This window comes from Fibroporia radiculosa, assembly GCF_000313525.1.
Source record: "Fibroporia radiculosa TFFH 294 genomic supercontigs, scaffold4351, whole genome shotgun sequence".
Lineage (NCBI taxonomy): Eukaryota > Fungi > Basidiomycota > Agaricomycetes > Polyporales > Fibroporiaceae > Fibroporia > Fibroporia radiculosa.
In genome coordinates, this window is record NW_012133711.1 from 3,094 (window position 1) to 19,056 (window position 15,963).

A 15,963-nucleotide genomic window follows, 5' to 3' on the forward strand; every position below is an offset into this window, starting at 1 on the left:
TATATGTAGTCTGCAATGCAAATGTAACGCATCGGTTCCATGGGCCTTTTTGCAATCTCGCGACGCTGGTTGCTGCTGATCGGCAGTTTCCAAATCCCGGCAGCCTCTACCAAACCTTACGTAGATAATCTTCACTCACCAAATTATTACTGTATGTCAAACTGTCATCCTCATTGAGGCAACATTCGGCTCGGAACGCCGAATATATTCCAAAATATGCAGTAATTCGATCCACAAACCGAATTAACGCACCGTGGTACATATGACACAAGCAGAAACCGTCTAAATAGCGACAATGGCGTGGTCAAAGATATTTCATGAAATTTCCTGTTTCGGCCACACGAAATCCTTGCTTTATCGAGGGCATGTCAAGGCCTGCGAACCTGATACAGAATCCTCTCGATCCGTGTCCTATGTGCGCTCCGGGAGAACTCCACATCGCATTACATCTGTCAGCTTTATAATACGAGATGTCAATCAAGTTATCGCCAAGGAGTGCTAAACACGGTACGGAAGGCTTGATGGACGCAACTCAGAGGGAATGCGGCTGGACACGGAGCACCGGCGATTGTTCCACCATTTCTATGAACATCCCAGCCTTTAGTCAATATTCTGGTCAGGCGGATGATGTCTAGAGAGACTAGCCTTGTATCTAGGTACAGCCTTGAATCCGAACCCAACGTGCGTATAAACCGCGATCAAAAAATCCGTTCATAGGTAGAGGGTTTTGACGTACCGATACTATGGAATCCTTGTATCATGATATTTCGGCCATAAATCAGGTGCACCGATCACCTAGAGGACGATCCCCTCACTGTAGTAGTGCATAGAGTCCATTAGAACCATAACGCAGAAGAAGATATTTAGAACATTCTTCGCGCGAAACCACAAGGGCGCGAATCTATCCGAGTATACGAGCTCCATGGACGTCTCTGGATGAACGATGAGCGTTAAGATCAGATTCTTTCCCCATGTAGTCTTGACAGGAAGTAGAAGCATGCATAGGTGGCCACACCTGGAGTACCTTGGCATGGCCGCGACGCATTTTCTGAGCATCGAAATTTGAAAGGTGATCAAGTCAGATGTTGTTGCTGTAAGCGCCAAGTGGCCTGACGTCGAAAAATAATATGTTCACAAGAATTCCTCCAGGTATAAAAACCCCCATGCACTAGAAAGAACTCATACCTCACCAGTCAACCGCTCTCGAAATCCCATCGACTACAATGCAGCTTACCTGGTTGTCCTCAGCCGTCTTCGCGAGCTTCTCCTTGCTCTCCGTCGTCGGTATGTCATGCAAGCATGCAATCAATGCCAGGGGGTATTGTTGCTGATCGCTGTTACCATCGTCACAGCTGCAACCACCAGTGTCAAAGAGGCTTGCGGAACCGACGGCGAAGTAGTTAGCACAAACACCATCGTCCACAACAACAAGGAATTCCAGGTTACTACTCGTACTTGCCCAGGGTTTGCGGCTTTGAGCAAGAACACCACCACGCGCTCCATTGCTGGTCGTACCGCGGTGCCGAACGAGAAGCGGCAACTTTTGACCTGCAATACAGACTGTAAGAATTCGCTTGACGTGGAGACGAATTGTCCTCACAAGTCTGCATGACACAGGCACTGTTGAATGCGCCGACATCGCCGATCAGCCGCTTTACGATTACTGCGTCACGCTTACTGACGCACTGGAAGACCTGGATGGTAAGAAGATATCCCATTGAAGCGTGGACACACGATGATCAATGACTACATACTTTGCTTCTCAGGTGAATACTTCCTCGCGCCGGCACAAACGTTGACAACCTTCAACGACGACGGCGTTTGCGAGTATGCGTATGCCAACCTCGATGTTATTGAATATGAAGTTTGCTATTACGACGTTGTATGTGCTTGGTCCTCGGTATTGGCGCAAGCATGCTCATGGATTTCACAGGGGTATAATGGCTTCAGGGTGGCAGACGAGTGCTTCAGTGACTATCCGTACTCGTACACGGCTGGCGGGTATTGTGTTTCTCCTGAAGTTTACGAGAACGACTGGATCTTGGAGTAAGTCTGCAAAGATCATGAGTCATCCATGAGATGCTCAAAACACTCATCCTCTACATAGGGTGTACTATGGTTGAAGAATGTTGATACCAGTCGATGTCAACACTGATCTAATAGGTTTCACATGGGTTCTTTGGCGAATTTTCCGGGTGCTGGTTCCACGTTTAACATGATTGTTCTGTGTGATGATGTTTGTATATGTGTAATCTGGAATTTATTATTGGAGTATGCGCAGTGGACTTGCTTGCTTGGGGAGTCGACCCCCGTGTAGTTTCGATGGCGCGTATCGGCGATCGGAAATTGTTACTAACTGAAGTCCTCACCAAGCATGTCAGAAGTACGTCCAGACACAGCACCAGGAATTTTCCCATTATTTTGCGCTAGTAGCCTTCCAACCTTTAGTCAAGGCGATTTACGGATTATTTCAGCATCCCGATGATTGTATTCGCGTTAGAATCCTGTATAACTGCTATGTGCAATGTATTCACACACCTAGCAAGTCGAGCAGGCACATCGGCACGCTGTCAGTCAACCTCCCATAGTAGTTTCGGTGACAGATGTCTTTATTTAGTCGTTGGAGATTTTATTGCCATATCTGCGACATATCCTGGCCCGTGAGCCCAACGATTCGCAGAACCTTTTCAGTCGGCATCCCATTCCTGATATTGCGTGGGAGTTGTCCGAGTGTCTTAGCCAAGCGTGCCTATTATGGTGAAGAAGGCCCTTGAGTAGATCACCTCCGAGAAACGCGACAGGACACGGAGCGTCGGATGTCGTCCCATCACTCCTCATACTTCGCCTCACGCCTTTTACTTGTGATTGTGGTCAAGTGACGATCTGAGTTGATCCATAGCCCGACGTCGTCCCTGAGGCTGGCTTTGAATCACAAATCAATGTGCCTATGCGCCTGCCGCCCAATCACCACAATTTGGTCTTCCGCTGAGGGACTGCCGAGTTCCGATATACCGAGAATATTCATAAATAAAGATCGACCGATCAGGTGAGAAAACGATTGACTCGCCTTTAAACTTTCAAACTTTCAGGCCGTCAAAGCCGTGGTTTCGAGGAGTCAAAGGATATCGCACGCTCTTTGCGTGAAAGTCAGGATGCGGACCCATGCGAGTATACGAGTGCAGATGTTTCCGTATGAACAATGAGCACTAGCGTCAGAATCTTTCCCCGGAAGTCCTGACAGAAGAGACATTGAATCATCGACATATGATGGACATGCCGTGAACATGCCAATATGATCGCGGTGCTTGCTCTGATTGTTGAGATGTGACCCGGATGTAAGCACCTTGTTGTACGACAACAGTGAGGTGTAAAGGGGAAGTATGTTTACAGATATAAAGGTCATCATGTACCGGCACTCAAAACTCACCAGTCAGTCACCCTCGCAATCTCATAAACTCCAATGCAGCTTACCTGGCTGTCCTCGATCATCTTTGCGAGCGTTGTCTTGCTTTCCGCCGTCGGTATGTTATACAACCCGTGCGACCAACGTTTGCGAGATCTTGTTGTTGATTGTCATTATAATCGTCACAGCTGCAACCACCAGTGTCAGAGAGGCTTGCGGAACCGACGGCGAAGTGGTCAGCACAAACACCATCGTCCGCAACGACAAGGAGGTTCAAATTATCACTCGTACTTGCCCAGGGTTTGCAGCTCTGAGCAAGAACGCCACTACGCGTTCCACTGCGATGCAGAATGAGAAGCGGCAATTTGTGACCTGCAATACAAACTGCAAGGCTTCGTCTGACATGGGGAAATGTCTTCACTAAATTTCGCTATACAGGTACCGTTGAATGCGCTAACGTCGCCACCGGACAGCCGCTTTGGGACCAGTGCCTCACGCTGACGGATTCACTGGAAGATCTATATGGTCAGCATAAACATAGACCTCATTTTGAAGCGTGGATACTCAGTTAATTGCGTACTTCTGGTCTTCAGACGAATACTTCCTTGCAGCTGCACAGAGCTTAACGACTATCACTATTGGCGGCGTTTGCGAGTATGCATATGCCAACCTCGATACTATCGAGTATGAAGTTTGCGTCTTCGACGTTGTATGTGCTCATAGTTCTCGGAACTGGCGCAAGCATGTTAATGGCGTCCTTAGGGAGCTAATGGATTCCTAGTGGCAGACGAATGCTTCAGTGACTATCCAGATTCGTACACAGCTGGCGGCTACTGTGTCTCTCCCGAAGTTTATGAGAATGACTGGATCGTAGAGTAAGTCTGCCCATCCATGACAGGCTCAAACACTAACCTCGTACATAGGGTGTTCTACGACTGAAGTGCGTCGATTCGATCCGATGTCAATGAGGCTCGGGCTATTTTGTGGTTTTTCTGGGGATCACTAGCTGCACATCATAGTTTGGCTTGTGTAAGCTATATCCGAATTGGGATGCACCGTTTTTAGAGCTTGTGCGATGGATTCATTTAATCTAAACCTTTATGATATCGCGAGAAAGCCTAATATCATTTAACGTGAGACAACGACTATGAACGCAAGTGAATAATTCCTGCAGTGCAAGATCTATTTGGAAATGGAACTCATCAAATAGAGCATTTCTTGAATGACATGTTGCGTGGTGGATCGACCTGAAATGTAGTACTAAGGCGCCTATAGATTCGATGATACAGAATCATTGGAAAGATGACTGAAGTACGTTGCAAGCCAGCTCAAGTTAGATTCCCAGCCTCGGAGGAAAAGTGAGAGACATTAGGCAGGAGCAGCTTTTGCATTCGATAAAACATACAGTGGCGAACGATACATAAGATTTACAAGCAACTAGTCTAGGTGTGCGCCTCACGTATTCAAATAAATATCACGCGGACTACTTGTCCAGCAGTCCACGCACCCCAGACCCCCAGCAAAGCAGCTAGCTATCCACAACAGTCTCGACGACAGAGACTCCCATCGATGACAAATCAAAGGTGCCATCCTGTGATTGTGCAAGGCGGCCCTGGCCGGTTTCGTGCGCACGTTCCCATAAAACACCCCACCGCATCCACCAGCTGTCTGCTTCTTCCTCACAGTCGTAAGCAAATTCTGCTACGGTCCCTAACCAGTATATATCATCGCCCCCATAAGGTCCCGCCTTGAAAGGGCTTTCGCCAAGCTTATACTGCGCAATAAAAGCCCTATCCCGGGCCTGCTGTTCTGGACCATTCTTCAAGGCCATATACCATAGTGTCGAGGAAGCCAGTTCCAACGCCGCCATGCATCGTTGCTGCCGAAGTTCCTGGAAGGCCCACAGGAACCCGCCAATTTGCTCTCGATTGCTGACATGAGAGAACAATCTACCCAAGACAGCTCCATCCTCTACTCCAAGAGCTATTTCTTGGAGAGTTCCGGGCTGTGAACCGGAACTAAGGACTACTCGGTGTCTCAAAAGATTCAGGAGCTCACAATAAAAGGATGTGCGGCCTGGCCAACTAGAGCTAGTGGTCCACTATCGTGCACCCAATCCCCCACGGACGGGGCATCTTTCATAGGTATGCACGTGGCGCTGAGTGCTAAATCCGCTATCATTCGGAGTCTCAAAAGGTGTCAGGCTTCTCAAGGAGTATCGACCAAATCGACTCACCTTGGATCACACTGCTTCGGTAATAGGCGTCTCAACTGGACGAGGGGCGATTCGTCGCAGCTCACTTGCTCCGGCAAGAAAAAATGAAAGACAAGACATGTATGATTTCGCTACGGCCGTGTCTTAGACATAAGAATTGGTTCATAATACGTGTAGGTAATGCTTACCACAGGGTATCCGCAAGCGGTTCGCCCATCACCGTATGCGAAGTAGAGCGGATTCTAAGACAAGCAGAATTTTTGAGACAGACAGAAGATGACTTTGTGTTTTTCACTCACCTCTTTATGGTTTATGATATCCAGAATCTCGCTGGGGACATCTCTTCCAGTCGTATCTAACATCACACTAAGTCGCCCAAATGAAAATACGATGACAACACCTACACTCAATGAAGACTCACCTGAACAATGTCAATCCTATCGATTGTCTGCTCTCGTCTTCACATCCTGTCACAATCGATCGACACATCCCCATCTCACCATCCGCACCCAAGATCATGTCTCCTGACAGCGTCTCGCCCGAATGAAGCGTCACTTGACGTTGAGCAGGATAAACCATGGCTACCCGTGCATTATAACGAATTTTGACGCCGAGACTTGTAGCGATCTCGGTGAACATTTGATGAAGTTCCTTATGCTGTGCAGCAATAAATCCTCAGTGTGAGCTTTAACACGAAATGCCGGTACAAACCGTCGTCATTACAAATTCTCCTCGTGTCTCCTTCATCACTTCGGGGTCACACAGCTGAACCCCAAGGGGTTCTCCAGTTTCAACTGTAAAGAATTTAGTGTCTAGTAAATTCAGCTGGAATAGAACTTACATTTTGATAGGGAGACTGCATGAGAAATCACACCGATTTCTTGCAGTTGGTATTGGAAACCCCAGTGAAAGAGTATCTTAGACATGTTTGGTGGGATACGGAGTCCACCTTCTCTTCTCTACCACAACGTCAGGGTGTGTGGTTGGATAGCAAATACATATCACTCTACGTTATTTTCTCCATCACCTTGTTCCAGGACGAGAATTTTGTGGCCCGCACGAGAGAGAGCGATAGCACTAGCGAGTCCAGATATACCTGTACCATAATCCTTAGTGAGAGCAACACAGCATAACTTTGCACACGTACCTCCACCCACAATTAAAATATCAAGAGCCAGCGGAGCTGCTAATGGTACACCAACCTACCATAATCAAGTCATTAGAAAGACGCTTGAACAGTCAATGGCGTTATATGAACCTCTCTGTCCATTATCAAGGAGTTAGATGCGAGGAATGAGATGGAAGGAGAGAGATTGCCTTGCCTCGATTCCGTGAGCTACGCTGGCACAACGTCCCATGACTCCAAGGGCATCGCCACCCTTTGACGCTTATATCCGGCCTCATGCTCCGGGGAATCAACTTCATGAGAACGCGCCTGTCTTGTCATGTCGATGCTAGAAGCGCGCCAAGGACTGCTACAACAAGCTCTGAAACATAGGTTTGGACCGAGAGTCAGCATAGTCTTTAGTTCGCATTGTAAGCAAAAACCCAGACAATTTCCAGTCACCCGCGAATGCAGCAAAGGTTAACCGCGCACCTTGAAAAACAAGAGATGCTGTCCGGCATCAGGCGCCAGGATGCAGAACATCATGATGCCAACATTCTTCCTGCCATCCAGAAGATATTATGGTATGTTGACACTGATACGTCAATTCAAACACGCACTGCAGTATCCTCCCGTGGGACATTCCGCCACCCATACGCGATCACTTTATCGCACACAGCGACCGTGGATAAGGATCAATCAGAAAGCTTTCAGTCTCCCATCTCCCAGTCGGCTTCTCATAGAATAATGCATAAGTTGAGATGATGAGCCTTTGGAAGACTATAGACCAGAAACTTCAGGAAGTAGGCGATTGCAGCAAGTCCAAAGCGGATTCATTCACCGAAACGTAAGGACACGGAACCTTGAAAACCTGTGGCTGGCCTCAATTATAATACTCAGAGCCTGATCATCACGTGCTAGCGTGACAATGTCCGCCCTCCAGAGTCCGATACACAGCAAAGAACTCATTCTTTCCATTAGGAGGAGATGGACCCCTTTTCGAGACTCAAGAAGACTTGCTTTATGACCTAGTGGAAGGCTTGATGAATGCGCCTTTCGCAGCTTTGGAAAGGCAAAAAGGCAACTTTCAGCTATAATTGTGTTATCTAAAGTCTTATCACACAATTCCAATGCCTTTCGCGTGCTTTTTGATGGCGTCGGAAAGATGATGTCTTTGTAGTGATAGTCTGTAGACGGGGGAGGTCATTACGCGCAGTGCAAATCTCAGATAAGTAAAGAAAAGGATGCAGGGCTACAGAGCAACTCATGTTTACACACAGCTAATGAGGTCTATACAGAAGACTTGCATTTGGTTCATAGCTTTCTACAAAGACAGCTAAGCCTGTGAGTATGGCCAACGGAGCCCGGTGGAAAAGTCCCATATCATGCATGTTCTTCAAAGGTACGGATGCCCACTCTCCCATGAGTTCAACTGCCGAGGGAAATCAGCCCGAATATGAACAAGGCTGAACTCGTGATGAAGTTACGCTCTCCATCCCACGCTCTTCCTTTGTCTCCATCTTGTCGTTTCTAATTCTTCAGCCATCATGGCGCAGCAAGCAACCGCACGTATTTTGATTTATTCCGCCACTCGCGGCTATCGTCATGACTCTATCCCCGCGTCCATCGAGGCACTGAAAGCCCAAGCATCATCAATCAACGTCCATTTTGATGCTACAGAAGATCATACCTGGTTCACCGACGATCGACTGAACGGATACGATGCTGTCTTATTTTTGCAGAACTCCGGCGAAGGTAGGCCATATATATTGTGTCATTGTTATCATTTTGCGATGAAAATGACGTCCCCAAGTCTTGGAAGCGGACGGCAAAGCTGCATTCCAGAAGTTCTTGAATTCGGGAGGAAACTATATCGGAGTGCATTGCGCCTCAGCATGCCTATACGAGGACGAATTCTACAAGAAGGAAGTAGGTGAGATGCCGTTATCATTTGGATCTACGGCGATCAGTACTCAACTCGCCACTAGGCGCTCTCTTTGACTACCATCCCGATATTTGCACTGCTGTATGTTATCCACCAAAGCTGAGAGACAAATGAGCTGATCTCCTGCCGCTTTGGAGGTGTTCGATGTTGTTGGTCCGCCTCACCCAAGCACAAGCATGCTGCCTTCGCGATGGGAGCTCTATGATGAAGTGTGCGCCGTTATGTCTTACCCTACGTGTGGATGAAGCTGAGAAACGATGTCGATAAGCTATAACTTCATGTCAGATCCTCGAGATGTCGGTGCTACGGTAGTACTCGCCGTAGACGAATCGACTTACTCAGGTGCGGTTTGCCATTTTCCCGTTTATCCATCTCTTGCGATGATACTCCTGGATAGATCCCGGAGAGCGAAAGTATGACCACGGAACTCCTCATCCAGTTGGTAGGCCGGGCTTATTCATCACTCTTATCGTATCATGACTCCGCTCTCCAGCGTGGTTCCAGGAACGGGGAGCAGGTGTACAGCCTGGGAACGTTGCTGGACGCAGCTTCTACACCAGCCTTGGACACTGCATAGAGACATGGCAGGTAAGTGAAAGGAATGATTCCATACTCATTTGCTGATTTACTTGTCTCAGAATGAACTGTTCCTGGCACATGTCATGTCCGGAATCCAATGGGCCATACAGTCCGGAACAACCAAGGCTTTCAACCCGAACGCGCTCGTAGGAAATTCCGCAGCTTGAATTACTCAAGACTCGGGAGTTCGGACCATCGTGTCATTGAGGAAGAGGATGTGACGGCTGAATTAGTTCTCTTCAGAATACCCTGTACTTTTACTTGCGTCTCATGACCATGCAGATTCGCTATGCGAACATTCGAAGCAAGATTCGGCGAACTGCAATGCTCGACAGCCGCGCCGCACTTCACGGAGACCGAGTCATAATGAAGATCATCACCCACGCAGAACATGGGAAAGCAATTACCTCCGATATGACACCCTCAGCCTGTCTAGAGCCCAAGGTGACAGATATCAATCCCAGAGCGATCTTGACAAGACTGGTACACACCAATCTAACGAAGTAGTCGAGAGACCATGCTCAGACACCCAGTGCTGACTTCCTAGAACTCGCGGGATGAAGGCATGTTGGATACACGTAAAGCCACACAACGCATCTTCCGTTCATGCACGGAGGCATGTCATGCTGAGCGCTGAGTATTCATATGCCAGTGCTGTCACGAGCAAAGCTTCCCATTAGTCGAATGTGAATGCCCCGGCGTTGGCCGATCTCCTTGCTTCTTGACAGAGACGTGAAAGCGCGAATCGAGGACCTGAGAAGTGCCATAATAGAAGGTCTCCTCAATGACATGAGTATCGAGCCTGTGAAGATGCAAGGCCAGTTTCTGTGATAGAGCATCTGCACCATTCCGACAGCGTGAAGTAAACATGTCAATGTTGAGAGAAAAAATGTAGATTCCATCCGAATTTGAGCTGTTCGGAACAACTAGACGAATACAACCTGTGATATCATGCAGCAAAGAAGAATTTCTGAAAACCACAAACCAGGTCAGTTACGGTAGAGTACAGATCCTATACAGAGCGCGACCGGGAATATCAGACTACATGATAACGCAGTCTCCCTTCTTCTTCGCCTTCCGCAACTCGTCCCGGTCGGAACGTCCTGAGTGCAGTGCGCGCCTAGCTTCCTCTTCTCGCTGAGCACGTAACGCCAATTCCCGTTCCCGTGCCCTCTCCCTCTGCGCATATATTTCACGCGCACGTTCGTCTTCCTCGGCTTGAAGCTGTCTAGCAAGCTCTTGACTGTATACGTAAAACACATCATCACGCTGCCGGTTACTCACATGAAGGGTATGAGCCACTCACTCGGTACTGTCACCCAGGGACAAAGCAGCTGCCTCTGCTTCAAGCGCAGCAAGGGCACTTTCGCCGGTGTGTCCGGCATAGTCCCCCCCTGCAGGGCTCGATCGCACAAAGTTCGAGTCCACGAATGATGACATCCCGCCGTCTACGTCCTCGAGGCGTTCCCAGACTACGGAGGATTCGTGTAGAAACACCTGGTCTGTCACAAGTGTGTATAGGCCACCGTCTGACTCGCTGGTAGGTTTGTAAAGTACAGATAGATGGGAGTTGCGAAAGAGCGCTACGAGTGTGCCCGGTTGGACCACAGATGCGAGGGTAAAGAGGCCGTGATACGTGAGCTGTGACTGTGTCCTGTCAAGAAAGTCGCGAATGATGATTGCTGTGGAGTCTAAGACAGAGAGCCGAAGAGATATTCGGTGTATGCTTACCATCTTGCACTCTGTGCCGCTCCTCGTCTGTCAACAGCTCATAGACTCCGCTGGTATCCGCCCCGGGGGAAGCTGGCGCATTGTTACCGGCTACCAACTTCCCCTTTGTAAGAAAGTCCGCCTCGACTATCAGGTTCACCGACGTGTCATAATCCTCTGTCTTCGCTAGAACTTGGAATTCATGGGTATCGGGATCTGCGAGCCAGCCATGTACGAGTTGTATTCCAGCTTGCTCAAAGAGTTTGAGTTCTCCGCCAGAACCCCCTGGCCGAAACGACATGAGCCCGGTGAAGAGCGGATTCAAATCCATACCCTCTTCAGTCGCAGACAATCATAAGCGGCACATTCATGAACCACATGCGAATGGCGCACATACTCCGGGTGACAGGCATGACAGATAGCGCAGCCGAGGTATCATCGTCCGGACTTGAGGTCAACAGATATTCGCCGACGAGTTGCGATAGAAAGTCATACGACACTGTCGTCCGCTCTGGAGGCTGAATCTCGATGTGGCCGCGCAGAATTAGGATGTTACCTGGATTTCCGGGTGGCGTTCACACTGCACTGGAGGACGAGAGAGGGTAAAGCCTACATATTGCAATAAACGAACACGGCCTGAAAGATCATAAACTTCTCGCCGAACCTCAACTGCGGTGATCCCACTGACCCATTGAAATTCTGGGTAACGATTTTCACTGTCCTGGACGGAGAATCTGCGGTCGGTTGGAAATTGATTTCTTTCAGATACCAGACTTCTTCTAGTGATTCCTGTAGCGCTGGATCCTCGGGGTCCGTTGACATTGCAGATTAGATGGGAATGGTATAACCAGGATATAACGGAAAGACTTGTGCCCATACTCAAAGTCCACGCTTCGGTTTCGCATGCTTAGCGCCCGTCGGATGCCGACAGATGCCGACGTCTTTCACCAGGTCTGGCCCGTCCTTCACCAGTCATCTGAAAACCGGCAGAACCTCGATGGCCTGAAAATACACAACATTTAAGACAGTGGGTTTCTTTATCTCTACATAAAAACAATGAAAGCTATCGATACAGGTAGTAGAGCGCACAACACAGCGGCGGGAACAGGATTTTACACATAACTGCGCGGACTCTCAAGCTGTACGCGCCATGTCATGCATTTGAGCAATGGTCCTCAGATTCATCCTCGGATTCTTGAACAATCCCATTCTTCTGCTGACCGTGCCAGATAAGCTCGCGAACCGCCAGGTCCATCTCGCGGATCGTAAGAATACGCTCCAGCCGTTCCACCATCTCAGCGTCCGAGCCTCCCACAACTACGCTGGCGTCGAATACAGCGTGCTCGGCAAGGTTTCGACGCAGCGCTGTTGGAGAGAGCCGCGAGCATTCAATCGGATTGACGATCAAGGGTGGTCGCGGATACAGCATGCGTTTGCGATGCAGATCTACCAGAGAAATCCAAGGGATTGTTCTGAGCGCCTGCAGGACGAGACTCACCTTCAACATACTCTTCACACTCGCGTGGGGCTTCAAACCCCACTAGAGTCTGCCTCTTTCTCGTACGAAGGGTCATCGCAAACCGCCGCAAACCTGAAATCTGCACGCCAGTCTCGAATAAGGAGAGGAAGGAAAGTTTGGGCAGTGCGAGGAGTGCTGGGATCGCATCATCGTCAATCCGCGGGTTGAACGCAATATCAAGTTCTGCCAATGTGCGCTTCAGGGATACAAGGATAAAAACGCTGCGCGACTATTAGTCCGTGGACACTCGGGTATTTTTGCAAAGACGAACGCTTCGTTCCCTATGCCAGTGTTACTAAGAGATAGCCTAGTAAGTCGTGGAAGTCGGTGCAAGCTGACGATGTCGACATCTTCCAGCACAGCATCTCCCAAATTGAGTTCGGCAAGGAATTGAAAGCTGTTTTGTTTCTCGAAGACTGAGTAGCCGTCAGCTGATTGTACGATGCGTGCTTAGTCCTGGCAGGCATACCTTGCAGCACCTCGTGAGCCCCCATATTCAAACCCTCTTCATCCATTAGCGAGGCGGTCAAATCCAGACACGCAATTTCAGACGTGCGAAGCATCTCGAGAATCCGTGCGTTCAGATGGCCTATCGCATGAAAGGTTATACAAAGCAAGGCCTAACGGAGGTTACGTACCGTCTACCGCAAGCACTTCTGCTATTCGCTGGTGCGTGATTATGTCTAGCGCATACAGTCGCTCTTTCAGCCTAATTCCGGGTAAGAGCACATCCAAGCGGGCAACTAGCGACTTGATTCCGCGGGGGGTCTCAGTGCCGACTGGATACCCATACAGCTCATCTGTCCAACATGATAAGCATATACCGATATATCCCTATAACAACGTACCTGCAGACATCGATAGGATCCGCATACATCAGCGTGCATACTCAAGATCATTACGCACCTTCCAAGGCGCGCAATCTCCTCCCCATTTTGGCTTTCGTCATATCCCCGTACGAAGAGCGTGTACGATATAAAGTTTCGTTACTGAACGGAGAGACGTATGTGTCGCTGGAGGCACCGAAATATCGAATGCGCCCAGCCTTCGCACTCAGCTCGAAAGAGGCATCGTTCACGCTCTGGGACGAGCGCTCGCGCTTGGGTGGAGCCAGGAGCTCGCTGAATGTATCGGCAGAAATTGAGCGTTTGCGCTTGGCCCCGAGGCGATTTTGCACGACTCGATTTGAGTGGATAATTGGGGTACTTCCACATTGTGGGACGAGACATGCGCTATGCAGTACAGAAGAATATTCGGGAGTTTCGTCTTCAGTAGAAATGGGTGGACCATCGCAGAGCAATTTGAAGATATCGGTTTCGTCGAGAGATTGATGGAGGCGTTCAGGAAAAGACGGGAGACTCTCTGCTGCGGTGCGAGTATATGGAGGGGGATCCTCGCAGCAAAATTGCAGGCGGACATTTTCGAGGAATGTAGCGGCAGAAAGGGACGGGCAGTAGAACGGATTTTTCTCGTCGACAATGGGTCTGGAAGCTTGCATGTTGGATGATACGAGAGCCGTAAGAATCCAAAGAAACAATATACAAACGCGTATAGCTCGGAAACTAAACGAAGAGGTAGTCCGAGAGACAGACTGCCTCAGATTGTCAGACTCTCAGGACGACTGTTGACGACTATCTTGATTGTGTCGCACAGCAGAGCATCTTCAGCCGATGGAGGAAAAGGCTCAACGAGAAAGGAAGAGGAGCAGTCTCCGAATAGAAGGTTGCCTTTCCGGGAAGGCAGTCTCCAATCTCGCATGGGTGTACCAGTGCACAACGAGGACGATAGTTATTTCAGGATAAGGACGCAGTACATGCAATCGGGGCCGACAAGTATCGCCAGCATCGATACTGAGAAAGCCTAAGCGCTAGGTTGTGGGACGTGGAGCCAGGGGGTAAATGTAAAATGGCAAATGGATACTTTAGACTTCGAGCACCAAAGGAATCATTCCGCATGGGAAGAAGATGCACAAAAAGAATGAGACATAAAGAATGTAACGAGATATGCGAACCGTCCGTCCCAATTAGAATGAATCTTAGAAAGCCGTTAGCAGCTCAAGCGAATCTATAGCACGATAGACGTACATTCATAGCCCAGTGGGCATCGCACCCCTCAAACGAATTCGCCCATCCTTCAAGGTCTCGGTAATTATAGGACTTGCAGCCGGCCTATATTTATGTTCTTTGGAGTACCTAGTCCAAATAAATGGCTCTGTAAGGCAGTACCCAAGACCTACTCACCTCGACGCGTAGATCACCCGTGGGGGACGATTCAGTCGCGCACGTATTGTCAGCGCGAGCAAAAAGAGAGCAGTAAGGGTGAGTATAACGACAATGCGCTTCCATAGCGAAGGACGTATGTCATTCTCTCGCGGTCGCTGTAGCCTGTTGATGTCGCTAGTGGACTGGGCGGAATCTACGCGCGCAGATTTCTTGCTAGGTTTTGCGCTGCTCTTGTCGGACTCGGACGGTGAAGACATCGGAAAGAGTTGAAGGTATCGACAATCGTGACGCTGCCGCCAGGTACAGTAACTTGAAGTAGTTGCGATCGGTGACCGAGGGTGACCGAACCATCGGTCCGACCCGTTCGAGTCGGCGACAATCACACGGTAACCACGTGATTGACGCGCCGCGACGCGCCTTCAAGTTATCGCGGTCCGAACTTAAGATCTTTGCCCTCAGACTCTCACAGATTTTGCATACTTAGAGTGAGCTTTACAGCCATAGTTTTCTAACATTCAAATCAATATTCCTCTTCATTGAAGGAATCTCATAAGTTTTCGTTATCTTCTTTGGTGGTATCTAATAGCACTTTCCCTACTACTATGCAGTGTGAGGTATTCATATCGCAGAGAAAGGCAAGATCTTTCGAGAGGTACTGAACAAAGAAGTAACTCGTGGACATCGTATGGGAATAGCACATATATAACCTCGAGTATATGTGGTTCTGAAGTAGCGCCCTCATTCCCCATCCCCATCGCTGCAATCGACACAGATTTGGACGCCATCTACGTACTTCCAGAACTCAATTAGGCTCCAACCAAGAGAACGATGTGACGAATATCCTCGGTATGAGATGTCACAACAAGCCTGGTGCGCGGAGGTTCAGGGAACAAGGGCACCATGTATGCGCGGGGTTTAGGCTTTTGCAGGAGAAAACTTCGGCAATGCGTTCCAACGGTGTTGTGCGCGCCATGGTCGTACCACCGGGTATCGAAGTCAGGAATTTCCACGGTTTGAAGGAGTTTGGATCTATAATCTTGAGTTCTATGTCGGGGCAGTGCCGCGGCCAAGAACACTAGGGAAGTTCAAAGTTGACGCAGCTGGGCTCGCAGAAAGTTCTGCGGCGCAGATGTGCTTTTGGGCACTAGAAAAAATGCGAGTTTCTCGAAAATGCGGTCACACTGACTTTCCTGCGACCTAAGTGTGACTTTCGGCGCAATCACGCATGGCATGCTGCATGTCATCGACTACCCTTTGGGAATCAT

At 49.0% G+C, this 15,963-nt stretch overlaps 7 protein-coding genes across 7 annotated transcripts; 3 read left to right on the plus strand and 4 right to left on the minus strand.

Moving 5' to 3' along the window:
• Nucleotides 1–1,223: 1,223 nt before the first annotated feature.
• Nucleotides 1,224–2,123, plus strand: FIBRA_08880 (uncharacterized protein; the record flags this gene model as incomplete). Its single annotated transcript, XM_012330494.1, has 6 exons — nt 1,224–1,284; nt 1,353–1,562; nt 1,618–1,701; nt 1,767–1,882; nt 1,934–2,046; nt 2,108–2,123. 6 exons carry the CDS (start codon nt 1,224–1,226, stop codon nt 2,121–2,123), a joined length of 600 nt encoding a protein of 199 aa, XP_012185884.1.
• A 1,337-nt stretch (nt 2,124–3,460) lies between these two features.
• Nucleotides 3,461–4,342, plus strand: FIBRA_08881 (uncharacterized protein; the record flags this gene model as incomplete). The annotated part of the gene is made up of 5 exons (XM_012330495.1): nt 3,461–3,521; nt 3,842–3,928; nt 3,997–4,112; nt 4,166–4,278; nt 4,327–4,342. 5 exons carry the CDS (start codon nt 3,461–3,463, stop codon nt 4,340–4,342), a joined length of 393 nt encoding a protein of 130 aa, XP_012185885.1.
• Nucleotides 4,343–4,931: 589 nt separating this feature from the next.
• FIBRA_08882 (uncharacterized protein) lies at nt 4,932–6,888 on the minus strand (the record flags this gene model as incomplete). Its single annotated transcript, XM_012330496.1, has 11 exons — nt 4,932–5,408; nt 5,462–5,591; nt 5,640–5,749; nt 5,807–5,860; nt 5,918–5,984; nt 6,040–6,275; nt 6,330–6,412; nt 6,460–6,577; nt 6,629–6,714; nt 6,766–6,820; nt 6,877–6,888. The coding sequence occupies 11 exons, from the start codon at nt 6,886–6,888 to the stop codon at nt 4,932–4,934; spliced, it is 1,428 nt and encodes a 475-aa protein (XP_012185886.1).
• Nucleotides 6,889–8,270: 1,382 nt separating this feature from the next.
• On the plus strand, nt 8,271–9,414 carry FIBRA_08883 (uncharacterized protein; the record flags this gene model as incomplete). Its single annotated transcript, XM_012330497.1, has 8 exons — nt 8,271–8,478; nt 8,537–8,656; nt 8,712–8,749; nt 8,806–8,879; nt 8,937–9,010; nt 9,066–9,110; nt 9,162–9,256; nt 9,307–9,414. 8 exons carry the CDS (start codon nt 8,271–8,273, stop codon nt 9,412–9,414), a joined length of 762 nt encoding a protein of 253 aa, XP_012185887.1.
• Nucleotides 9,415–10,288: 874 nt separating this feature from the next.
• Nucleotides 10,289–11,779, minus strand: FIBRA_08884 (uncharacterized protein; the record flags this gene model as incomplete). Its single annotated transcript, XM_012330498.1, has 6 exons — nt 10,289–10,490; nt 10,554–10,929; nt 10,979–11,293; nt 11,355–11,513; nt 11,571–11,593; nt 11,646–11,779. 6 exons carry the CDS (start codon nt 11,777–11,779, stop codon nt 10,289–10,291), a joined length of 1,209 nt encoding a protein of 402 aa, XP_012185888.1.
• Nucleotides 11,780–12,110: 331 nt separating this feature from the next.
• Nucleotides 12,111–13,974, minus strand: FIBRA_08885 (uncharacterized protein; the record flags this gene model as incomplete). The annotated part of the gene is made up of 6 exons (XM_012330499.1): nt 12,111–12,403; nt 12,456–12,697; nt 12,748–12,892; nt 12,946–13,065; nt 13,115–13,276; nt 13,383–13,974. The coding sequence occupies 6 exons, from the start codon at nt 13,972–13,974 to the stop codon at nt 12,111–12,113; spliced, it is 1,554 nt and encodes a 517-aa protein (XP_012185889.1).
• A 588-nt stretch (nt 13,975–14,562) lies between these two features.
• Nucleotides 14,563–14,955, minus strand: FIBRA_08886 (uncharacterized protein; the record flags this gene model as incomplete). The annotated part of the gene is made up of 2 exons (XM_012330500.1): nt 14,563–14,668; nt 14,717–14,955. The coding sequence occupies 2 exons, from the start codon at nt 14,953–14,955 to the stop codon at nt 14,563–14,565; spliced, it is 345 nt and encodes a 114-aa protein (XP_012185890.1).
• Nucleotides 14,956–15,963: the final 1,008 nt, after the last annotated feature.